This window comes from Gordionus sp. m RMFG-2023, chromosome 1, assembly GCF_954871325.1.
Source record: "Gordionus sp. m RMFG-2023 chromosome 1, tfGorSpeb1-WG-v2, whole genome shotgun sequence".
Lineage (NCBI taxonomy): Eukaryota > Metazoa > Nematomorpha > Gordioida > Chordodea > Parachordodidae > Gordionus > Gordionus sp. m RMFG-2023.
Genome location: NC_088775.1, coordinates 12,383,483 through 12,411,246, shown reverse-complemented (window position 1 = coordinate 12,411,246; position 27,764 = coordinate 12,383,483). Strand labels below are relative to the sequence as shown.

Here is a 27,764-nt window from a genome sequence, read left to right as displayed (position 1 = left end):
TAATGTATACATCATTATTTTAATTTATATTTTATATAGTGATATAATTAAAGTATATTATAAATATAATACATGATGATTAAAAAAGCATATAATTTTTTTTTATCTAATAAACTAAGGATTGGGTAAATTAGATATACATTATATATTGGGGGGAAAGGCATAACATTATTATCTAAAAATATTGGGTTTATGATTCAATAAATAGGACTGATGTTATTTTATATATATATATAGCTTTATAAAAAATCTGTCAAGTCTAGTTCATTATAATATATTTATTATATGTTTGTGGTTTTATTTAAATTTTAAAAACTAATAAAAAAAATAGAATAAATAAAAAAAGTCATCCAAGTGTTATTCCAAATATAATCATACCAATCACTGAAAAAAATATTTTAATTTAAAAATAACTTAAAAATTTTTTTTTGTTAAATAGATTCACAAATAAAATATTTAATTCTATTAGATATAATTATAGAGAAATGAGTATAATAATTTTGCAAAAAATCTCATTTTGTTAAATAAGGAAGCCCAAAATGATGCGGAAAGAAGATGCTTAATAGAAAATGAGGGTAGTGTTTTTGGGGGGCCATAGTATTGTTGAGTTTTCAAGATAACCGGTTTATCGACAAATTTGGCACTTTGAGAAGGAAATTCGCATGGTGGCTTAGCCTCGAGCTCGAAAATTATTAAAACGTTTGATTTAGGGTAAGGTTGAAGGTAGATGCCCGGAACGTAGAGCGTGCGTTGAGGCCCTTTGTTGGTCCAGTAACGACCCAAGTTGTGATTGTTTAAAAAGACTTGACCCTGATGAAAAATACAAGGTATTTGTTTTATATAAAAAAAATTTAGAGGAAAATATTATATAATTGATTTAAAAATTTATAAAAAACCTAATCAAAAAAAAGGAATATTTTCTATAACTGATAATTTGAAGATTTGCATAATATAAATTATTAGGTCCAGTAGAGAAAAACAGTAAAATATTAAAGTATTAGCAGCTGCACGAATTCCAAGTTCATATTTGATCAAACTGATAAACTTATTAATTAGTATCCTAATTAGTTATATTTTTTTAAAGGGATGATGTTTAGAATATTTTTGAAACGTTTTTAGACTGCGTTTCTTATTTTTTTAGGGGGGGCTCCACACACGCTTAAAAATATGAATTTCATAAAAAACAGGACCTTTCAAATATAAAAATGGCATGCTATAAATGATCTAAGTTTTAAAAAATTTGGTGAAAACTAATATCAATAAAAGTAAGCCATGAATTTGTCTACCTCCAATGATATGTTAACCACTATTGGCCCTAGAAAATATAAATTTGCTTGATCAATCTAAAAGTTTAATCACGGGAGCGTCTCATTATATCGTATTTTTGTTCCATTTCGATCGACGAGATCATTATTCATATGAATTTTTTTTATTTCGGGCAATTATTCTAAGCAAGGAATTGTAAAATATATCAGATAATTATTCAGAACACTTTATATTGTACAGTACAATATAAGGAATTCTTTTTATACAGCAGACAGCTAATTTTAATTATAATTAAGAACAACTACATGATAGACACAAATTTTTCTTTGATGTTGAAATATATTTATTGATTACTAGATAAGTTAAACTGGGTTATATAAGTTTTGTGATCATTATAAGATGCATTAATTATCCAAATAAATGTAATCTTCTAGACCAGCCTGGAAGACATAAAAAATACTGAAACCTTATTAGAATTACAAAATTTCAATAGTAATTCAAGTAAATAAATTTTACATAATATGATAATAAATAATTAATAGTGTTCCTTTAAAATAGATACACATTATAACACAACATCAAAAGGAAATTTGTGTCTATATTATGAGAAATATAAAAAAAAGTATACTACATATTACAAATGCCGTCAACGTCTATGTTTGGGATAAGCAAATATAAAGAAGTTGAATGTACTTAAGTTTGTAATAAAATGAAAATCTTACGATTGTAATTGGTGTTGTAAAGTAACGGCGTTACCTTTATTGAGAATAAGGAACACCATTCATTACTTGTTTCAAAAGGTTTTTTAAAAATATTTTCTAGATTATGGCCAAAACGTTCAATATCCATTCTGGATTTTTTATATATCCATTAATCAACATAGAAATAGTGAAATAAAACTTATATACATTTCCATTATATAATTTTAATAGATTTTTAAGAACGTTCTGGACTCTCCCAGAAAGGAGCCAGAATATATATTTCTGTAAATTTACTTACTCAAAGGTGCGTTCTCGGACTTTTCAAAGATTCCAGGTCCCTAATCCTAATAAATTTTGTTATCAAATATAACTTCTACCAACTTGGGTAAACCTGGAAATCGCCATTAAATGGAGAAGAAGAAAAATAATCAAAATAACTTCACAAAATAAAGTATATAAATCAGCTGTGTTATATTAAATAATTGTTTGGAATTATCTGAAAAATTTTTAAAAAATTGACTGCTTAAGAATAAATTGCCTGACATAAAATAATGGTTATGAATAATGATCTCCATTTTAACCAAAATGGCTGAAAAATTTTAAGCTCAAAAGAGGTCATCCATAAATTCCTTGGAATAATTGTGTGATATATTTATAAAAAAATTCTCGGAATTATCTTATATAAAGAAATATCGCTTTTGCATGACATATGAATTGAATGACATTTTTTTTTTTGGTTTTTGAAATCATTCAATTTATATTTTGATTGCTTCACTTTATGAAATTTAAACTGAAATATAAAATTGATTGATTCATTAGTATAATATAAAATCAATGCCGTGTTGTAATTAATTTTATTACTAGACATTGGAAAAAAAATTGATGAACCTTGTTCCAATTCTTAAGGTCTAGATACGTATCGTTAGGAGTATCACCTATGCTAGGGGGTAAATGAAAATGAGCTGCGTAGAAGGTGGGAGGACAAGTGTTTCCTGTCGTATCCTTTTGTTCGTTCTCGAAATATTTCCTTTCTTTACTTTTGCCTTTTTTTAAAAAAATAAATAAATATGAAAGTATAAATAAATTAAAAAGAAAGTTTGATTTTGGGTTTTTTACTAATTATCTAAATACTATTGCTTATAATATAATATAATATAAAAGAGCATGTTAGTAGGGAAGGTCAAACGTCCATCCTTTCCATATGTAGTGTTGAATGTGACCACATCTTGAAAATAAAAGATGGGGTGGATGCTTGACCTTCCTTCTAATATTCATTTTCTCTAAAAGCTAAATCCTCTAGTCAATCGATTACCCAATATAAGTCCTTTTGATTTGTTTGGTGTGCTATTGGGATGATTTGATATAAATTCTATATCACCATGAAATAAATTATTTGTGGAGTTATTTTCCAGTGTGACTTTATCGGTTATTGTTTTAGTTAGTTGGTCAAATTCTAGTGGATATGTAACCTTAAATTATATTATAATGTATTTTAAATTAAAGTAAAGTATGGTGGAAACAATATCATGAGAAGTGGTATATATATTTAATTACATTTATTTATCACATTCATCTACTAAGTTATTTTATCAATTAATTTCGATTTCAAGTTTTCCTTGGCGTAATTTACCTATTATTTTCAAATTTTAGTGGCGTATTATTTATCTAAATTTCTAGTCAATAATAATTATCTCTGAAACTCCTTGTCCAACAGAGAGAAAGAAATTGCAAGCTTGCCCAACGAGATCGAGTCTCCGCTATCAAGCAGTAACAGCTTTTATGGAGTATGAAGAGCCGATTATAATGCTATTATTGAAATATCACAATGGTTGAAAGAAATATTTCCTCAAAAGGAAGAAAATTATTGGATTCAATACTTATTACAAATTTTTTTTTCTCATTGAATGTATTATTTAATTATACAACTATTTTATGTAATACTTTTCAAAAACATGACATTGACTTGATTAAGAAGGTGAGAATAGTGGAGAGCATTTTATTAGAACTCAAGGAAATTAGAACTAATGTTGATGAAGAATTTCATATTTTATATGTTATTGTTGAGTCGAAAGCAGAGCTATACGTGTTTAATATTTGCCCCCCCCCCCGACTTGCAGCAAGCAAGCTCATTGTCAAAACATTAATTTAGGAACAGTAGAAGAGTATTATAAAACAAATGGCCCCTCTCTTAGATACATTTATAACTCAAATAAATGAATGGTTTTTAATTCATCATGCAGCACTTACAAATCCGCAGATATTACTTCCACAAAAGCCTTACCTTTTTCAGATGGTGATGGAAAAAAAAAATATTTGTTAGATTTTTATCACGAAGATGTTAAAATATCTTATGATGCCTTATTAGCTGAATAACTATGATTAAAAGATTAACTATGGTTGATACATTCCCAAAAAATGCTATGGATGCTTTACATTATTTCAAACAAATTTTAGATTATATTCCCAATGTATTAAAATGGTTGTATATATATTAGCAACTCTTCCCATTAGTAAACTAATGAGAGAACATTCTCTTTAAGAAGAATAACAGAGCCCTGCAGAGGTACCATTTGCAGGGCACGGCCCAGATTTTTTTTAAAAATTTTCAGGCCCAGCCCGACTTTTTTGAAAATAAAATTTTCAGGCCTGGCCCAAATTTTTTTAAAATAAATTATTTTGATTTTTATAGCTAATAATGGCGATTTCAAATATACAGCTCGGCCCGGATATTTTTTTTTAAAAAAAATTCAGGCCCAGCCCGGGTGTTTTTTTAAAAAAAATTTTGGGCCCGGCCCGGGTATGTTTAAAAAAATTAAAATACGGTCCGGCTCGGAGGCCGGGCCTGCAAGTCTCTGAAAAACATACCTATGAAATACAACTTCTGAAAGTAGATTGAATGATTTGGATCTTGAATATTCATAGGCATTTAACGCCAAGCAAGGATAGATAATTGAAAAATTAGCTCAAAACATACAAAATACAATTATTCCTAAGAAACTTTTTATGTATTAATTTATATTTCCAAGATTTAAATTTTTTATACTTTATATATATTTTAAAGGCTCAAAAAAAATTCAAATTTCAATTTTGGGTCATTTAAGTGATTCATATCGTGGTTATATTCACTTTATATTTTATAATTCACATTTATTTTATAGTTTTTTAATGCCGGTTTATATATATAATTTTTTTGTAATTCACATTAATTTAAAATTGTGTATTAGAAAAATTATTAGTTTAGCCCCCTTATAAGTTTAATGATAAATTATGCATTAAAACATGAGATTTACCCAATCAACAAGCTTGTCGCCATTAATGGAGAATGATTCTAATCCCTTGCTATCGTTCATGAAAGGCCCATAACATATTCTCCCCTGGTTTTCTACGAGTATGTGAATATTTGTGTTCACTGGGAATGGCCATTCATCGGTTATGTACTCAAGAGTGTATGAATTAGACATACGATCCATTATTCCTACTACTATCTTAGAATTATATATTTTTTTAAAAAATTTATTATGTTTCGATAAATTTGTTAGAAATTTTGTCATGAAAAATATTAGTTTCATAAATTGATTAAAAAAGTGTTTTCTTACCCCCAAAATTATCCGAAATTGTTTGATGTGTTCAAAATAGTAACCTTGCATTCAGAGTTAGCGCGAATTGGAACTAAAGTATACAAAAATTAATGTAAAATTATTATATTAATATCATATTTTGCATACTTTACAGCGCATGCTAACTGAATGCAGGGTGATGATTCCAACATATACATAACTGGATTTTTATTGGATGAGAGCTATTTTAATATTTAACCTTTCTAACAATATTTAAGGCTATGGAAATATCTCAACAGTATTCAGATAAGTCAGAGATTGTAAGATCTAGTCCTGTGGTTTCATCCCAGCCCCCCCCCCTCCCCAATAATATTACCAAATAAAATTTGGTTAAATCGATCCATTTAAAAACAAAGCAAAAACCACGAATTTATAAAATAAAAACATTTCCATTATTAGTAAAGTTTTGTCATAAATAAATAAAAAATATATATTACGCATTACCCCATCTATCATAACCTGAGCTCTATCGTACAAACCCGCAGCTTTAAAAGCGAGGGTATAATTTTTATCGTCTCTAAGTCTATGTCTGTAACGTAGAAATTTATTCTCTTCATGGCTTGTATCAATAACTGCATTACTTATAAATTCCACATTTATGGCATCAGCATGAGTCCATGAGTGCTTGTAAAGGACAAAACCCCACGGGTGATCTAATTTTTCGAAAGAAGGAGGCGATTTAAAATTCTGAGCACCATTAGGAAAATAATTCTTATCCGAAAGTAGGGAAATCACATTGTTTACAGGGTACAGTGTTATTGTCCCATACCCAACTTTGCCTTCTCTCGAGCTTTGAGGAGGACCACCGGTAGGCAACTTTTTATACTAAAAATGATTTTAATAAATATTTGATGAATTCCATGACAAATCAACAAAAAACACTTTTTTTAACCCGACCCCAAGGTATTTTAGGCAAAATGCACTCCCTAGCCATTAAATATTTTATGTTTAATATTTAAAAGATTAGTTATTTAAGATCTGAAAAAATTCTTTATAAAAATAACTACTAAACACAAATCAATTTAAGATTATAATTTTATCAGAAACGATTAATTTCATAAAAATTTTAATATTATTTCTTTTTTCCTCATCCATATGCAAATTAATTCCAATGATATTTGCTTTACGAAAATTAAATTAATCTAAGGTGTTTAATATTTGATTCTAATATGGATGCTGGAGGCTAACTCTTGCCGCTAACTTTTGGCAATGTTAGCCATGGGATATTAGGAAGAAATGTCATTCCGCTTTGATTCCAAAATCAAGTTCAAGATGGCTTATATTATAAAATTTCTAATTCTAATATTGAGTTACTGCATCATCAGAAAAAAAATCATTTTTGAAATTTTGATTCTAAAAAATCAAACTAATCGAAATTATGAAATTTTCCAATAATATCTATAATATAGTCTCGAAAAATAACTTTCAGCCTTTATAATATTTGGATAAGATAAAACACCTTTTCCTTGACCAATTTTTTTGCTATGTTTGCCTTGAGTCGTAGAAAATTCTCCTTGCTTAGAGGGACTAGAATTTGGTAAAATAATCAATATCTAAATTTTTTCATTTCGAGAATGTGTTGTTTCAAATTTATTTTTCAATTGCTTAATGATTTTACATTCATTGTTACTATTAAAATTATCTTCTGAAATATTTTTCAAAACATATTTCTTAATTTTTTTCATTCAGATAATGCAAATTTTATCGTTAATTATTTATTCTGGTTAATCATCCAAGTTTCTTAGGGCTTCACAAAGCATATGTTTGTCCAAATTTTGCAAATTTTAGGAACGAAAAATATATTACATAAATTAACAATAGCCCCCTCCCCACATCTTATTAAACATAAAATAATAAATATTTAAAAAATTTTAGCTTAAATATATTACAATTAATGATGTATCTTTATTAAAAATGTTTACAATTAATTATGAGTTTAGCCCAACATAAAAAAATTTTAGCTTAAATATATTACAATTAATGATGTATCTTTATTAAAAATGTTTACAATTAATTATGAGTTTAGCCAACATAAAATTTTGGATATTTATTAATCGGTCCTATATCTATATACATAAAAAATTTGAGAAAAAAAAATGCCGTGATTATATGATCATTTCCGGTTTTTGACATTTCAATTTTTTAAACAACATTTATAATTATATAACTTTAAAAACCTACTTTCTATATAAAGAAATGTAAATGACGCTCTTAGCTCAATTGTATCCAAAATTAAAGAGAGGGCATTTTGCCTGCTCCATTTTTTCGACCTTTAGAGGCCTGTATCTCAACCACTGTTTGGAGTTATAGACTAAAAAATTTTTCTTAGTTATAATCAAAGACCTGCAGGCCGGCCCTAAGCCCGAATACAAGGGTCGGGTAGTATTTTAATTATTTTTAAATATACCCGAACCAAGCCTAATTTTTTTTAAAATATCCGGGCTGGGCTTAAAATTTTTTTTGAAAAAAAATACCCGGTATATTTTAAAACGGAATATTTTAAATCGCCATTAGCTATAAAAATTAAAAATAAATGTAATATAATTTTTTTTAAAACCAGGGGAGGCCTGAAAATATAAAATATGGGCTGGGCCGATAAAAAATCTGGACCAGACTGGGCCATGATACCTTTGCAAGTCTCTGGTTAAAATATATGCAAACTCTAGTAAAAGAAAACTCTAAATTTTAAAATGTTATAAAGTTCAGTTCATAATTTTAGGTAAATTTAATTGGTTTGGATTGGAGATGGTATATCTTAAAGTTTGACATTTACAAAATAAATACAACATTGTAGTAATACAAAAATATTGCTAATAATAAAAGAATTGAACGATAATAGGTCTACTGAGACTGGTATTTCTAAGATCCCGATCCATTCCAAATTATAAAAAATAAACCTGTCCGATAACATCTCTGATCGCCCAATATTTCGGGGTTAGGTCCCCACCCTCGGTGATGGGCGCATCGAAATCGTAGCTAGTAGGGCTGGGCATATATTCAATCATTCCAAAGCGAATATTTTCCTTTTTGCCTATAAAATTCAGACGTAATATATATTTTAAAAAAATCATAGTATATTAATGAAGAAAATAATATTTATTTTTCTGTCTTTTTAATAGTTCAAGTTAAATATAATACAAGTCCCTTCCCATTTAAGATTATAATTAAAAATAATATGTTATAAATTTTTTTTGGGATATTTTGGTAACTTTTAGTTTATCTATATCAATCAGTTTTACTTAAAATAAAATATGTACATATCTTGTAAAATAAAGATTATTATTAATTATGTGTTTAAAGGTAAACAAAAATAATATTTAAGAATCCAATCCGAAAATTACAAACGATATTTTAATAAAAGAAAAATATGAATACAGTCATTGGAATTTGTAGAATGATATGACTATATTCTTCGTTATTGCAATAACTATACTGCAGTGTTTGAGTTCAAAATATTATCATTTTGGCGAGACATTTTTGTATTTATATTTTCTTCGTTAAAGAGTAACAAAAAAAACTTGAAAAAATTAAATAAATATTAAAACCAGAATAATTAATATTAGCTCCGTTGTAAAAGGCGAAAGATGTTCCTCCCTCTACGACATACAGGTTAACGCAAGTTGAATTGGCAGAATCCAACATGGCCTTCAAAGTCTTGGTGACCCTGGCATGATCCACTAGAGAGTGCGGGTAGCCCCAATGATCAATCCAACCGGTATAGTACTCGCTGTTTATAAGAGGTCCCTTGGGTTCGACCTGCCTTTGGACTTTGAAAGAGGCTTCAACATCCGAACCTATTGTTTTTTTTAAAAAATAGGGTTTGTTTCCTTTTAAATCAGATTTTTTTTAGAGAAAAGATACCGTTCAAAAACAATTAAAACAAAACCACGATAAAAATTTTTGTTCAATTTAAAAAATGATGATAACATAAGGATCACGGGGCCGTGAAAGGGGTTAAACATTAATTTTATAGAGGAAATATATGAAAAATTGGTAGTGTTCATTATTTATATATTACTAGATTGGCATTGGTGCATTAAACGCATTTAAAAGTGTATTGTACAAACCATAAAATAGTTACAGCTAACTCACTTTTAATTAAAGAATAGCCAATCTAAAGGTGTATATATATAATCGAATATTGTAAATGCATTCAGTGATCATTTTAATTGATTCCAGGGTTTATATATCTTGAATCAGCGAAAGCAAAGTAGGGTTTTTCTATTTTATTTTTAAAAAATCCCATTTTATAGTTATAAAAAAAAACTTTATGTAAAAATAAAAAGGCAGGCACGTAAAGGATTTAATTATAATCTCCATCATACAAAAAGCACATTTTGCATATTAATATTTAATGAATATTGGAGGTATATAATTAAATATATTCTAGATTGAATAGCCCACGGATATTTCAAACCTTATGAAAGACTTAAAATATATCAATTTATATTCTGATCTTATGCTTATTGAATTGAATCAAGCACCCTAAATCTCAATTTTGTCATAATTCTGAAGGGATTGAAGGAAAATAAATATTTTTAAAGTTTTTAGGTACCGTGTATGTCAGAAAATTGTTGTGAATAGATAAAATTTAAATATCGGAGAAAGTGTCTTATTTATATAAATGTGTATATGATAATTAGATAATCGAATTTACATTATTTTATGGTGATGCAAATGTCGTGCATTATATTTTTATTTTAGTATGTAAAGAAGTTCAATTATATAATTATATCGTTTCAAGTATATAAATTAATTATAAATAATATGAGCCAGAGACCTGCAGGTCATTTTTATTTTTTTAAATAACGGGCCTAAAATTATTTTTTTTTAAATACCAGGGATGAGCCGTATATTTTAAAACCGAGCTAATCAAATCCGGGCCGAAATTTTTTTTATTTTTTTTTTAAAAAAAATCTGTGCAGGGATGCAAATGGTACCTTTGCAGGTCTCTGATATGGGTCTCAATTTAGTTGATCATTTTTTTATTTTGTAAAAATGGTGCAGAATTGAGGCTTATTGGGAAAAAAAAATTGTTTGGTGATTATTATAAAAATGGCGATAAAAAATTGTAAAAAGGAAAAAAAGTTGATGATTAAAAAGGAGTGATGGTAAATTGCGACAAAGAAGAGGCAAAAAAGGAAAGGTTATCGGTGGTTAAAAAGTGCGAAAGTAGAGATTTTTCTTTAAAGTGTGCGTACGCAATATTTTCATAAAGTGCGATGGAAGAGTAAACAAAAAATTTTTTTAATTTATGGTAAGGACCTTATGATACATCAAAATGGTGGATTAAAAATGGTTGTCAGAGATAGTGTTGTTAAAAGACCCGTTTTGGTTCGATTTTTAAAAACGGCCCGATTAAGATTATAACCAAAATAACTGAGAGAAAGGTTTCAAATCTTGAGGCTTACATAATATTATTTTGGCTAAAATCTTAATCAGGCCGTTTTGAAAAATCGACCCTAATGGCTTTTTAACAACACTAGTCAGAGATTAGGATCATTACTGGTAGTGGTAATACTGTCGTTAGATGAAACAAAAGATGGACAAAGAACGAGGAATAATTATTGCTTAATAATAAACACTCTGTCGTTGAAGGAAGCAAAAACTAAGAATAAATAATTGGTAGTAATGGAGACAAAGATTTGAATATGAAAATTTATTATTATTATTAAATGTCCTAATTTTTGGCTGTCAAATTTCCTATTATTATATTTTTTTATTCTATTATGTAAATGGAGTTCGAGAAAACTATAATTATTTTGTATTATAATTTTATATATATTTGATTTTTTTTTTAAATATAAGTTTGTGACTTAAATTTATCTTACAATAAAAATAATACGAGCCTCAACTTGGCAGACCCTTGTTTTATATAAATATTAAGGAGAGTAATAATAGCTAAAAGAGAAAATAAGGGGATGTGTAAATTTATATATAAAGTCTGAACACAAATCGCTATGGAAATATGAATAGCAGGCATGTTGATTAAATGCGACTGAACAACAAAACTGAAAATGGTATAATAACCTATTTCTTATAATAAACTTGGAATAAAAAAATTTTAAAATAATAAATAACTCCATCCTTTTTTCTTTTATTTGATAAAAATTGTGCACCATGAAAAGCTTTTGAGTTATTTTAATTGGATAGAAGATAAATTTTAAAAACCGCTTCCAAAATCAATGGTAGCATAAACCCCAGGTATTTTGCCGCACTTGAGATAACCTAATCCATTACCATCGGTCGTAAAAAGAAAAATGTCTTCCCCCAAATGTTCTTTGAGTAGATTTACCAGTGTTTGCAAATAGACCATATCACAAGCGAAGTAACTACCATACTCGTTCTCCACCTATTTTGATTTATTTAATATTTATATCAATTTTTGAAATAAACAGATATATTTTGTCAATGGTACCGCGCTGAAGGGGGAAGGGAGTGCCGCAAGTTTTCAAATTTAATGTTGGATTTTCCCTTATCCCCCTAAATGATATTTTTAACCCAGAGTTTGGAAAAAAGAGTTCCGGTTTCTAGATCTCGTTCCTACAAATTTATTAACTAAAAAGTTCTTGTTCCAATTTTTAATGGTACATGACGCGCTCCTAAGAGCTAGTGACGACACTGCTAAAAGTCATTTTATGTAAAATCGATCAAAAAACATTATTGAAGGAGGGTGGCCCTTGGGAGTAACTAAAGCGCTCCCAAAATTTAGTATCCCAGCTTGTGTTGTTACTCAGCATTCATAGTTAGCGTGAATTCGGGGCGGAGTATACAAAAATTTAATATATTTCCCGTTTGAGCCGATTTTTCAAAAAGGGTTAATTAAATTTATCCAAAAATATATTAAAACCTTGAAGATTTTAGCTATAGATGGCACAAAGGTTTGGGTAGCCATTAAGGAAATCTCGAGGGTTGTGAAAAAAAATTTTTGCCAAAAATAATAAGTCGGCCGTTTATAAAAAAATCGGCCACATATCAAGCCATTTAACAAGACTTATGAAAAGTGGCCTATTTTTATGCTTATCGATTGTCCTTCAATTAAAGATTTACTAAAGATTATAGATATTGTATAAATAACGATTCTAATTAATGATCTGCATCAGGCCTAATTTCAAGCCCGACTCTGCGCGAAATATTTTTTAATGTAGTTTTCTATTTTTACACTAATCGAGTTGTTAATCATTGTACAAACAAATAAAAAATATTGGCACCATGTTTCTTGCAAAATTTCTAAATATAAACCCAATTCGGCTCAATTTTTTTTTATAAAAATATTAGTCCCAGCCCAAAGCCCGCTTAAATATAAAAATAAAGTGTATATATGATATATTTTTTAAAATATTTTCCTTTTTCTTATAATGTGGCAGTCCATTTAACCCCATTCTAAAGTTTAAGATTCGTGTAAAAATAATGAATCCCTCTGATTTTTAATAAAAATTTTAAAGATTTATCCCTAACACTACTTTATAGATGTATAAAAAAATTAAAATGACAATAATTGACTTTCATGATGGAAATCGATAAGAAAACACTAAAATGACAGAATATTTTTTAGTTTTATATGTAAAAAAATTATAAATTGTATTTTATTCGAATTCGTATTAATACAATTGATTTAACATTTAAAATTTATAATACTATAAAATTTTACGATCCAATCCGATAAAATGGCGTCTTAATTTTTGAAAATTTTTTTTTTTTAAATGTTATATATCTAAAAAAACCATTATAAATAAGATTAAAATCTATTTTAATTATTAATTCAAATATTTATTTTAAATTTATAATATATTTGTTTATTACTTATTATGTAAATAGCTTAAATTTCTTTATAAATAAGCGATTTATCAATAAAAAATATTATACATACTTTTAGATTCATCTTAAAAATATATTTAATAATTGATTTATTTTATGGCATAGTTAAATTATAGATGCTAATTAAAAAGTATGAGATGAGTAGATTGTATGCGTTAAAAATTAAAACGATTAGTATGTTTACAGAATACAAAATCAGATATGATACCGAACCGGTATTCGGCAGAAATCAATTAATCGATAATATCGTATAGGCCTAGAAATGTGGTATCGGTATACCCCTATTCGATAGAATAAAAATATCATTCTATCTATTGAATAAAAATATATATTCCTTTGTTTTTTCAGTATTTTTATAGATTTTTCCCATATATGCGAAAATTTGGCATCCCAATTTTTTTCCGCACAAATATAGATCGATTGGTCTTAGTGACATTAGCTTAAAATTATATAATAAATTATTTTATAAGGCTTTCTTTTAACTTTAGAATAGAGTTAAATGGATAGTTGTACATTAAAAACGGCAATGGATGAGAGCAAAAATAGGTCATTTTCCATATTTTGACCTCGATTTGAACCGATTTTTAAAATGACTAACACAATATTTTATCCAGAGAAATATTACGCAAGCTTGATAATTTTTCTCATAGATGGCACAAAGTTTTTGACATCTATTCGTGAAATCCAATTAATTTGGCTTTATTTTCTTAAAAAATAGGTTCAAATCGAGCCATTTAACAACACTATTTTGACCTTTTGATATCTTCAAAAATATAAGTTAGGATGCTAAAATTTGAACACTGCTTTAATTACGTGCACTCTGGTTTATAGAAAATTAACCCAAATATCAAAGGGGTCCAGAGAATCGTCTTAAATTTTTTGAAGGGAAATATATCATCCCCCTTTTAAAAAATTTAAACTTACCAAAAATTGGTATAAATTTCTTTCAATCATACACTTTTTTAATCAACTCAACGGTTTTTGGTTACCTCAATTAGTCAGAATTCAAATTCAACAAATCATTATTAAAATACTAAAATGAACTAATGATGAGATAGGGGTATGAGCAGCTATGTGCTAGTAGTCAGCCTCTTCAAGGCAGTTGAGCAGCCTAAATAAAAGCTGCTACCAGGGTTAGATATAAAGCGAGAATAAAGGTGTAATTATTAAATAAGGAGATTTTAATACTAGTGGTTATACCAATATTGTTAGGGCTTAAGAAATATATAGATAGAATAAACATAATATCTCCAATTTGGTTAATTTTTAAAGTTATAGTAGCTCTTTTTATGTTTATTCGAGATATCATAAAGCGAAAATTATATTTCCTTTCCGAATTTTTGTTAACATTATTAATAAATGTTTGTTATTATATTCATGAAATGAAAAATATAAGCAAGATAAAAAAGGTAAAACATCTTATTTTTTTTAAATTATATTTTATCGGTAATATTTACTAATTTGTATTTTAAATTTGTCGCTAATTGCGTAAATAAATTTATTGGACATGATTTCTGATTAATTGAAGTAGCCAAAATCATTGAGTTAATTATTTAAAAAGGGTAAGATAGAAAGAATAATATATTTCTATAAATATAAAAAATATGATAAATGACTTTAAATTTCTTTACAAATAAACTATATTTATTTTTTAAAAAATTGTTTTTAGGGAAGTGAGACGAGATAAGTATATTTCACCCGGAACCCACCCCTAAACCCCCTTTAACCAATGATGTCTGATGGCTAAAATGGGAATAAATATATAAAAGATTCCAAGCGTGGGAGTCTCATTTGAGATTCTTGATGATATTTCCCCTCCCTATTTTCAGTATTTTTTTAAAAAATCAATTTAAATATAGGAGTCTACTTCCCTAACTTCTATTTATATTATTTTCAAAATTTAAATTTTTTTCTAGGATATGTAAGTAAGCGTAATTCACCATTTTTCGTGATTTTTGTTTTCGCAAATAAGAATGGGAACCGATCGATTTTTAAATCTATGAGATCAATTTTCTTTTTTAATATTAATTTTATTTTTTAATTCTTATTCATGTAATCGCTCCGCTGTTAAATCGTGTCAAATCGGATAATGCAAATCGCGTCATATATATGTAATGGATGTTAAACAAATTCTAAACTTGAACAGAGATGATAGGTCCTCCATTTTTGTACAAATAAGGGTTTAATTGCGGAAGTATATAATTGAACCAGGATACAACGTGAGACATATAACTCGAGTCAGAACTTCGAGCCGTATTTTGTTTAAGGAACTTTTCGTCTTTGAGCAACCAATATGGCAGCCCACCCTTTAAGGAAAAATTTTTTTAAACTTAGTATTAGTATTCGGTATCGGCAAATAAAATGGTACCGATGCATCTTTGCCAAAAAACCGGAAGTAGAAAAAGATTTAGGCATTATAATATTTTTGTTTTAAAAATTAAATAATATATCAATTATGTCAAATCGTTTTGAGATTTCGATTTATTATTTTGGCCCTTTAAATAAAATAATACTTATTTGTGTATCGACTAGGTTAATGATGCTTACTACCAAGTGAATGTATGGAAATATTCTAAATACCAACCTAATTTGCTAAATACCGACCAAAATTTATTAAAATGTAATAAGACCCTTATTATTTAATATATTAATACGGAATCACGTGGTCGAGTCCGGCCTCCTATATATTATCCCCCCAATGATGGAACCACCAAGTTAGCATAAGAAAAAAAACATGCCCATTCCCGGGATTCGAACCCGGAACCATGATCAGTAAACCAAGCTCTTGCCTACTAGGCCATAGAGGCTTTCCAAAAATCATGATTTTTCAATTATATATTATAAATATATTTGGTAGTGCCTATCCAAATGAAAAATGAACAAAATCAAATTTGATAGGTATTACCTTAAGGTAGTAAGCATCATTAACCTATCGACTAAATAGTCAAAAAGACAAAAAAAAAATTTAAAAAACGAAACAAAAAAAATAACAATGCCAGCAAATACATAATACAAACAGGGTCGTAAATTTACATCATGATGGACGGAATTTTTACCTCCCTACAATATTATCAAAATAATCATATGTGCCTGTATGTTGTTTAATAATAAATCGAGGGATCTTTGAAATATGGTAGGTGTATCCTTCATGTCCAATGTAAATAGTATCTTGTTTTGTCCAATTTAAAATATTTTGTATAGTAGGTAGTGGGTACTTATGTCATAAAATATTCTTTTATATAGAGTATCTGAAATCTCAACAAATTGATAGGTACCACAGGTGAAACGATATAAGAATAAGTTATTTTACTTTTAATTCCTTTCTGCATTAGTTGATCTATCGCGTATTTATATTCGTCTTTATAAGCATATGGAATTTGTCCGGATCTGGAAAAATTGTTCACTGGTACGTTGTTTCTTTATTGTAGATAAGCTTTGAAGTTTTTAAGGGTTACTAGGCGTATTTTCGAATAATTTTGAAAACTCTTTGAACCAATTGCACTCACCTATTTCATTGTTCTTGTCAATGTATTGTTAGTAGTTCTGAATTTGGCACTATAATATCGCGTCCTAAAATATTTTTACCAGTTCGTGATATATAGAAATCTTGAGGTTGGATTGTATTGGCTATTCAATAAATAATTCAGTTTTTTTTAAATCTCGATGGAATTTCCCTAATATGACTTTAGACGAATAGAGGATGGTAATTTCCCGGTTTTACATTTTTTGTAGGTGTCCCAATTTCTAATTGAAACCACGGCTCCCTCAATTAAGAATTCAAAGGATTGAGATTGAATTATCAATTTTTCATAAAATCTTTGGATGAATTTAACCTTGATTCTATGAATTGTTCATTGCAATTGAATTGTTGAAATTCGTGTGGATAAGCCTTATCGTCTTGTCTTCAGAACTTAATATGAATTGAAGGATAATCTTTTTTTAATTCTACATACCTTAGTAATATGTCCGACTTTATTAAAGTTGAAACATGTATGCGATCCCTCACAACCTGTAAAAGCTCCAAGATGGCTTTTAACAAATTGCTTTTAGGTTCGATGTTGATTGCAGCCTCGCTACTTCTATTCTTACATTTTCCATCTTGTAGACATTTCTAACGCTTTACCAAAAGTCCTAATAAACGTAATGTAATGTCGACTATCTGGTAAAGAATGATCTAAAATATCCTCAAATAGGCAGTTAATGGCTAAATATTTTAGTCTTTGGTAAATTGAAGTTATAGATTCATTTTTCTTTTGTTTGGTCGCAAATTTCCACCTTTGTAATATAGTATTAGTTTTAGAAGCCAGGTAATCTTTTGAGAATTTCTATCAGCTCTATTAACCATTTCTCCTATGGCTTAGTAGGTGAACAAATATTATACAATTGTATATGTTGTGACCTAGGTTAGTTAGAAATAGGGAAAGTTTTTGTATCTCCTCTGTAATTTTTAAGGCTAAAACTTTTAAACCAAGATAAATACGTTTCTAATTCTTCTCCCTCTTATAGTGCAATTTGTATATTTGTATTTATCACCATGTTTTTAATTGCAGCGTCAATTTATATTATTACTAATTAAACTAGAAATTGAATTTGTAATTTGAAATTAAAATTTAAAAAATTAGAAATAATAAACTGTTTTTAGTATAAATTTTATTTATATAAAATTTATCCAACTAAAAATGATAAACATACTACTCAAAATTATGGTTAATGATAGATACTAACATAGAGCAAATTTCTAAATGTTAAACTAATTTGCTAAATACCAACCAAAATTTAATAAATTGTAATTAGGCCTAAAACGAACTACTTTGTTTTCGTATTGAATACGAATAGCACAATTATTCGATTCGAATAATCGAACATGAATAATAAGAAAAAATATCGTCGATAGTAAACTTTTTATTATTCGATTCGTATTCAAAATTCGTATTTTTCTAAATTATTCGTATTATTTGAAATTATTTATAACAAAGCTTTGACAATTACCTACCTCAAATATACAACTTTATTGGAAAAATTTAAGGAAATATATAATGAATACAATACATCATCTGATAAAACAATAGTCCAGTCAAATATGGATAAAATATTCAAACAAAATATCGTCTCATCAATACGTGTGGCTGAAATATATCTTAATGAATTAAGAATCACTTCTAGTAAGAGCCAATTAGAATAGTGGAGATTGCATGGGGATCGTTTTCTTGTGTTGTCAAAGATGGCAACTGATATATTGTCCATTCAGGGATCTTAGGCTTCATGTGAGTGGTTATTCTCAGTAGGAATATGATAATGAAGATTAGAATGTCTTTGAAGGAAGAAACCATTAGAAAGACTTTATGCTTGAAAAACTGGTTGTTGTCAAATATTTTTATAAGAATTTCCAACTCCAAAAATCGGGTGTTTTTGGTCAATTATTCGGATAACGGTATGAAATCCAATGGGTTTTATTTAGTTTGTTATTTTCTGTAAATTTTGATATGCTAATGACAATTAGTTTTAGTAGAATCCTCAAAGATATCATTTTAAAACATCCACATCTATTTATAATTATTTTGGCAAAATATAATTATTTTTTATAAGCTTTAGAAAAATTTCCGAATAGAATATTCGACGAATCGAATAAAGTAATGATTTTATTATTCTTATGAACATGAATAATGAATAATGAATTTACGAATAATAAATTATTCGATTCGTTTTTTTGTAGGCCTAAATGTAATAAGACTAATAAGACCTACTTATTATTTAATATATATTAACAGAATCACGTGGCCAAGTCCGATATCCTATATATCATCACCCCAAGGACAGAACTATCAAGTTGGCTTCAGAAAAAACATGATCCTTGCTGGGATATGAGCCCAAAACCAGCAGATTGGGCGACGCTTTTATCGACTAGGCACATATGCTTTCCGAAAATCACGATTTTTAAAATATATATAAATAAATTTGGCAGTGCCTATCCAAATGAAAAATAAATAAAAAACCAATTTGATAGATGTTGCATTAGGCAGCACCTCACACTAACCCCAAATTATAAGGCATGTGTACAATAATAAAACTTAGATAAAACACAATTCAAATATAATATAAAAAAGAATATCATATTCAAATATAATGTTAATGATGATATAAAGATTTGTGGGGTAAGGTAATTCTATTTCAAGGAATGTGAGCCGATTCCTGGTGAGTTACTGGGGTTTTTAGGTTAGATAAAAAAATATAAAAGAGATGGAAAAATAAGAATAATGTGATAGTAAATTTTGGAAGTATTTATTGTCAAAATTTTTATAAACTAAATTTGACATGAATAAAATTAATTGATCTTTCAAATTTGTATATATCAAAAGAGACATAATGCAAAAGTAATAATTTTATAAAAAAAAATTATGTCAAAGCTTATATATTAATATTATTAATAAATAAAAGACTAAAATATAATCATTTAAAAAAATATATATTTACGAAATGAGTGAAACTGGGACAATATGATCAATTTAACTACGTTTCAGAGGGCCCCATAACTCGCTTTGAGAGAAAGGGATCAGGAAAAATTTGTTAAGTTATGGAGTCATCATGAGGTCATAAATTATGAGAAGCCCCAATAAAAAATTTGTTTTTTTTGTGGAGGAAATGAGGATGCAGCTGGATTCAATGAAAAACTTATATATTAAATAAAATTGTTCATTTCTATCATATATTAAATGGTCTATAGCCTTCTCGATATTCTGCTACCTTTAAACTTGAAAAAGTTTTAAAGTGGTTAAAGCAGGTTAGTTAAAAGGTTCCCTGAGATCTTAAGCAGAAATCAGATCACTGTTCCCTCGGCGGATTGCATAGTTAACTAAAAAGTTTGGTGTGACGAAACAAAAATCATTTCAAAACTATCTATAAATAACACAAAGGTTGAAGGTTGTCTATATAGGACATGAAAAGAATGGGTATTCCCAATGCCGATGCCCATGATAGCAGAATGCAGAGAAAAGGAATTAAAGAGAAAAGTGAACCACCAAGAGTAGACTGGGGCGTACTATAGAAAGAAGTTTAATAATTTGAAGATAAAAAATATTGACTTTTATTTCTCTAGTGGAATAAAAACATTTAGTTCACGTTTCAAGAATTTGCATGGGGTTAAAAAAAACTCAATTTCATGGTAAATTTTCGTAATTTGGTTCATTCATCACTGTTCGTGGTCACATTATATATAATTAACTTCGCTGATATTTTTTTACATAAGATTTTCATGAGTCTTGCAAGTTTGTTTCTATCTCTTAACAGCATTAGTAACGTTTCCTAAAATGTGGTAGCCATTTTTTTTACGATATGTGGTTGCAAGGAAAATGGTATTCGACTATGATCCCAAAAATATTTCGAATTCTTTTGAATAAAGTGACACATTTCTCCACCCATCTCTCAAATGTTATAGAAAAAAAAATTTTTTTTAAGCACCTTATTTTGTTTTGACAGAATTTTGTAGGAATCATTATAATATATTTGAAATATGAATTTTATTAATATTCGTAATTTAACGAATTTTGTTTATTAATATTCGTAAAATAATGAATTTTATTATTTTCATAGATATTTTAAAAAAATAATTTTTTTCTAAAAAATTTACGAAATCCCATTCAGCGTCGATGTAAGGGCCAGGTCTCAATATCACGTTTAAGCCGACTTTTTGAGCTGTTTCCAAAAATTTGAAAATATCGTGGTCACCGGTAAAATTGTAAACGCCTTGAAAGGTTTCGTGAAAATTCCAAGCTATGTATCTAATCAATAATATAAAAGGCTAAATAAATCATTTGAATGAACAAGAAACAAAGTTGCTGTGTTTGTTGTATAAAAATATAATTCGTATTATTAAGAGTTTATCGACCCTTATTAAATATGAACAAAGGGAAACAATTAAAGAAAGAATGGTTACAAAAATGGAGATCGTAATAAAAATTTAACTTAAGAAATGAATATTTTTTCATCTAACTTTCTTTAATATGAACTGAACATAAAGATACTGGACAAAAATAAACCAGACAGAAGGATAGAAGAACAAAAATACTCTAATTTTCAAAAAAAAATAATTTTAACGCTTATAATATTTTTAATTTTTGGAAGGCAATTACGCCAGGCCTTAAAGGAAGGGGATGCCAGAAAATAATTTTAATGATACACCCCCTTTTAAATTTTTAAACTATTTAAAAATTATGCAAATCTTATATTGCTGATAAGTTTCAGCAGATAGAGGAATTATTAATTGCCTTCCAAAAATTAAAAATAACGATTATATAAATTCGAGATCACTTATAAAAATATTAAATTTGAATTTAGTGTCAAGTACATCTTTATTTAAACCCCCAAAAATATTAAAATTAAATATATTTTTAAACACTCTAATTTACACGAATTATTTGTTATTTGATTCGATTCGATTCGTATTTTACGAATACGAATAACACAATTATTCGATTCGAAATTTCGAATCGAATATGAATAATGAGGAAAATTATTCGTATTATTCGAAATTATTTATATATAAATATTCGTAATTATTCGCAAATATTTTATTGCAAGTAAAATAAAAAGAAGTGATTACATTTTCCTAGTGGATATCAGTTTTATTTTATTTCCTATTATCAATAATCAAATCATAACATGTTATATTTGCTGAAAAAGTTTAATAGAAGAAAAGGAAAAGCTTCAAAGTAAAACATAATTATTTTATTTTGATTGTTTCTCTTTAATCTTTTTTGATGATATGAACAAGTCAAAACATTTTTATAGAGTGTGCCTCTTTCCCATATTCTCGAGCTCCTGGCAGATAAATAACTAAATTTTTTGACTAGTTCTTATTATTTGATTAGGAAAATCCTTTTCCCATTTAGTAACCTTATTTTTGGCAAATTTTAAAGACAATCTAATTCAGATAGTGCATTATAATATCTTCATCCTCTATTACATTGTCATAATCACCTCTAAAAATTATATTAATAATTAAATAAAGGAAATTTATGCTACTAAAGTATTTTTAATAAATAAAATCTATAATGAAATACTTTCTAAAATTTTGTTATATTTTATATGCAAAAATGACAATTAGTTTAGAGAATCCTTAAAAGTGTCATCTTTAAACATCTGTAAAAATTTTTTTGCAAAATATTTTATAAGCTTTAGAAAAATTTTCGAATTGAATCGAATCGAATATTCGACGAATCGAAACGAATAATGATTTTATTATTCGTACGAATACGAATAGCGCAATTATTCGATTCGAATATTCGATTCGATTCGTTTTTTTGTAGGCCTAACAACACAAGTTATAATTATATTTGAAATAGGAATTAAACGAATATGGCATTTATTTATTTTTTTTAAATTTACCAATGTTTAAAAATCTTTTTTAAAAAAAGGATAAAATTTTCATGTTTGTTAAAGATTAAAGCGATTAACTTATAAATTTAGATGATTAAAGGTTTTAAATAAATAAGATGGAGGTACATTCAATCTGTTCTATTTAATTGCTTATAAATTGTTATTCCTGATATGGTTGGGAAGATGTGGTGATATCCATATTCCACTTATTTTATAAATAATATTTTTGAAATTTTTTAATTATATAGATAAAAATAAGCTTCTTCGCTATAACAAAAATAAAAAATTATAAGTAGTTTTTTTCAGCACCTGAAAGGGTAAGGGTGAGCATGTTTAAAATTACTCCCTTTTATGCATTTAAACAAATTTCTAAATTGGGGCATTTTTGTCCAGTGTTTTTTTATTTGTGGCTATTTTTTTCAGGGGTATTTTTGTCCGAGTCCTTTAGTTCAGGACATTTCTGTCCATGATTTCTTTCTTTAAAAAATGGCAAATTTCTTGCATGTGGTTTCGGTGATTCAATATAATTTTTCGTAAGTAATAAGCTGAAAAAATTACTTCGTTAAAATATAATTTTCGTTACGTAAACTTTATTAAAAAATTAGGAGGAAAATATTTTAATATTTTTTGGGCACCATATGTTTTATAACCAACCAACTTATCAAATTTTGATGTCCAGATCTTATAATTTACCATCTGTCTAGAATATTTTTAACGAATTTTATTTATTATTTTTTATCGTCTACCTATTCAGTCCTTTAAGAGTTTTCAAATTTTAATCATATTTAATATTTTTTTGATTTGAATCAACGAATATTAAGAAAATATAGATTTTCTAGCAGGATTAATAAAAAAATATATTACATTACTAAGATGAAAAAAAACTGCGATTAAAAAGTAAACTAGGTCAGCTATTAATATGTCATTATAATTCTATGCCAAAAATTAACGCACACAATCATTTGAAGAAAACAAACAAATTTGAACAAAATGTAAATAAAATAATTATCTCAATAAATAAACAAAATATAAAGGAACGCCTGATTTTCTTTTTCATTCGTGATTCATCGAGATAACATTTAGATGACTCATTAAACATATATAGAAAATACGGGATACCAGGATTGGATTAATAGACCACCATTTTAATCATAGCTGTCGCGTGTCCCTTCATTTATTCTGCTGATTAGTATTGCAATAGGCTAATTTTAGCCAACGTCAAAACGGCTTAGCCGAGTTTTTAGGTAAAAAATCAAGCCTAACTATATTAGCCTAAAAATCGGCTAAAAATTTGTCAAAAATTAAGAGTCTAAGGAGCTCAGCTAATCACCCACCATCCTTACGCATGATAAGCCTAGCCTAAAATTTTATCCATTTTATTAAAATTATTTTATTTGCTAATGGAAGATTAGCCGAGCTCCTTAGCCGATGCCTAACTAGTTTAAGCCGATTTTTAGGCTAAGCCTAATTAAACCTACCCGATTTTTTATGCGTGGGTTTAATCGATTATTAGATTAAGCCAAATTAAGGCTAAGCGAGATTTTTTAACCTATTATTATTGCTAATTTTAATTCCTTTTGTTTTTTTGGCTAATAAGGTATTTTATTACCTTTAAAATAAAAATGGCTGTGATTTTTATATAGAATCGGAAGCCTAAGAATATAAGTGTTCTTTTAAATAGTGCCAAGTGTTTATTAATTCTTAAATGAGTGTAAAAATACTATGAATTTAATTAGTGTTGTAACAATTTTTAAAAATATCATATCAGAATCATTCATATTTTATGAATTGTTTCATTAAAAAATAATTTTATATTTTAAGTTGTATATTGATTATAAAACTAAGATTAACACCAAAATAAATCAATACCATTACAATAATGGGAAAATGTTTAAACCAATAAAATAGTTTGAAACCAGAATAAATATCAATACAATAGTATAAGTCAGTCCTACCTCCATGGTTTTTTTTAGTTCAGCCCTATTTCAATAAGTTGAGTGTTAATATTCAACCCTTTGCCTCTGGTATGAGGTCAAGTGTGCCAATTTTCACCAAGTTTGCAAATATAATTGAGTTTATAATAAAAAATAAGATATGATTATATAAACTTATATATTTAATTTATAATTAATGTATGAGCTTAATAGTTTTATCATTGGGAAGGGGAGGGGGGGGGGGGGGGAGTAAACAAATTTTTGTTGCTTTTGCCTAAGACTTTACCAAATAGCCTTAATACTTTTTCTTAACCCATCTCTAATGTGCCATGAGTGAAGTTAAAATAAAAATGTTATTTTTTTTGCATACCTTTATAAATTATAATTAAAAAATAAAGGTTCAATAATGTTTAATTTTTAAAGCTTTCATACTTAGAGGGGGGGGGGGGGAGGAATATATTTGAGATAAAAAAAATCTGCCATTAATAATATATTTAACCGTTTTTAATTTAAAAAAAGGTATATTACGTTTGAACAGTATCAAGTCCAAGATATTTGAGCTTGAGCAACCTGTCTTCCCAATACTCATTAGGAACTCTAAAGTAATGCATGGTCCCAGATATATATCTGAAAGGTTGTCCATCTTTCAAAAACTGATTATTTTCATAATCTATAATGAAGGAACGAGATGGGGTCAGCTCTGATTGCACTAAATAAACCTTGCATTTTTTATTATATTATATAAGATATAAAAATTTATTGGGTAATTAGGGCTTTTAAAAGTTCAATTTTTTAAAATGACTAAGATTTTAGCCAAAATAATACAATTTAAGCCTATAGTTTGGCAAATAGAGGTCTCCAAACCTTTCTACCTAGGCTGATATAAAATTATTATGGCTAAAATCTTGTGTCATTTTTAAAATTGGGCCAAATCAGGCTTTTTAACAATTCTAGGTATTATAATATTTTGAAATTCATCTAAATAGTAGATCCAATCTACATATTGAGATAAGTCAAACTTAATTTTTGGGCTAAAATGACTGAGTTTAATACAAATAATTTAACAAATATTTACTCAATCAAAAAATTTTTTTATAAACATTGCTAAATATTGCCCTAATTGTTAAAGGTGATTAAAATTATAAAGTTATATTTTGAAATCATATATTTCTAAATTTCTAAGTTGTTTTAAAGGTAAAAATTTAAATGTAAGAGTAAATGAATCAGTTCAAATTAAATAAATTTAAAATTAAGGCCTTAGCATAATATTTGCTGATTATATAAACAAATGGTATGCATCCTATTTAATAATCAAAATAACTTCATACAAACAATTTATTAAAAAATGTCAAACCATATCATGGAGAACATATTTAATTTTAAAAAAATAATCAATTCATTGAAATAAAATGGATTTATATATATAATTTTTATATTAATTAAGTTATATATTTTTTTAGTATTGTTTTAATTAACTAAAGCAACTGTCTAATCAGTTCAATTGTATCTGACAAATTACAAATATATCTATATAAAAATATTCATTTTGTCTTCACAATAAATTCTAATTATATGTAAAGCATCTATAATAGTTTAAATTTAATGTTACCTTAAATAAAACAAAAAGTAAGAATTCTCGCATTTTTAATGAATAGATGGAAACCAACCACGGTGTAACTAAACTGAGAATTGACAGGTAACATTTATTTTTATTTTATAGCCTATCAATTTTATTTTAAAAATATAAATAAAATGTTTTTATTATGTAAATCAAATTTATCCATAATTAATTTTATCTAAATAAATAAAATAGAATATAGAAGAAATTGTAGTCTGTCGTATTTTTATATACAAATTTATATTAATTTTGCATAATGCCAATCAACCAAAATAAAGATTGATTAGATTATAACTAATATTGAAGAACACGTGATAAAAAAATATTTTTCGTGTTTGAAAATAATTGTAATAAAACATTTTTAAAAATTATGAGATTTTTTTCCTGATATATTTTGATTATTGAAAGTCTTGTAGATTATTCGTGATTATTTATTCTGATATTGCTGATGATAATAAAAATTAATTTTTTTTATAAAATTAATATATATTTGTTTTTGGAGATTTTTTAAAATTGTGCTTTGAAAATTACTAATAAAGAATATTTTGTTTAAAGTATCGGAAATTAATTCTAGCTCCAAAAGGAACAGTTATAAATTACCGGTTAAGTATAGGAAAGGTGGAGAGTAAGGGATTTTTGTTTATTTTTATATTTATTTTTTTACAGTGGTGTCGTGACGCGGATCGGAAGATTGGAGTGATTCGGTTTTAAAGGTAAAACAAAATTTTTGTTGATATATATTTTATCTGATAAATTTTTGGCAACGCAGTAGTACTAACACTAAATGCGTATTTAATTGTGAATTTTTTTGGCCATAATATTCATATATTCTTTTGATATAAACATTTTTATTTGATTTGAATTAATTGGGCGGTGATCTTAATTAAAAATTTATGAGAAAATGGTTTATTTTTTTAGACATGATGGGGATCATAGTTTTGGTGATAAGGTTCTCTTTTATAAGGATTTGGGTTATAAAGTTTTGCATAAGAACTTATGAATTGGATTTAGGTAAGCAGTTGATTACTATTGGGCTATTGGTAATTGTGTATTTATTGATAATTGTATTGAAATACTTAGTGAAAAGGGGTACTGCGGTACTGGCAAAAATGTATTGTAATTTTAAGGACACTCCGGTGTTGGCTGTTTATGTTAAAAAAGTAGCAGACTTAGAAAGTAGTCTAAAAGATGTTTTAGATGAAATCAAGGCTGGGAATGGTTTGGAGAGGTCCGGGAAGATCCTCCAGGACGAAAAGTGAAAGAGGTCATCAATGCGTTGATGAGGTTGAACAGAAATTCTGTGAGGTGCCTTGTATGTGAGCGAAATAATAATAATTGGAAAAATAGTTACTAAGAAAATAATGGAGTGGCAGTAAACAAAAGATTTGAAGAGATTATCATTTGTAATCGTTGCAGGTGGAGGGGACACAAAAGGGAT

The 27,764-nt window shown here is 27.3% G+C and overlaps 1 protein-coding gene across 2 annotated transcripts; it reads right to left on the bottom strand.

Moving 5' to 3' along the window:
• On the bottom strand, positions 1-26,461 carry LOC135922479 (beta-galactosidase-1-like protein). 2 transcript variants are annotated; one of them, XM_065456845.1, is made up of 12 exons: positions 26,318-26,461; positions 25,237-25,427; positions 21,027-21,177; positions 15,541-15,708; positions 11,756-11,936; positions 9,130-9,378; positions 8,482-8,615; positions 6,029-6,409; positions 5,258-5,452; positions 3,280-3,436; positions 2,856-3,010; positions 2-810 (listed from the first exon to the last, which is right to left on the bottom strand). In XM_065456845.1, the coding sequence occupies exons 1-12, from the start codon at positions 26,348-26,350 to the stop codon at positions 466-468; spliced, it is 2,340 nt and encodes a 779-aa protein (XP_065312917.1). In that variant the 5' UTR covers positions 26,351-26,461; the 3' UTR covers positions 2-465. The 2 variants fall into 2 exon arrangements, with proteins under 2 accessions (XP_065312918.1, XP_065312917.1); XM_065456846.1 differs by lacking the exon at positions 15,541-15,708 and having other exon boundaries at positions 1-810.
• Positions 26,462-27,764: the final 1,303 nt, after the last annotated feature.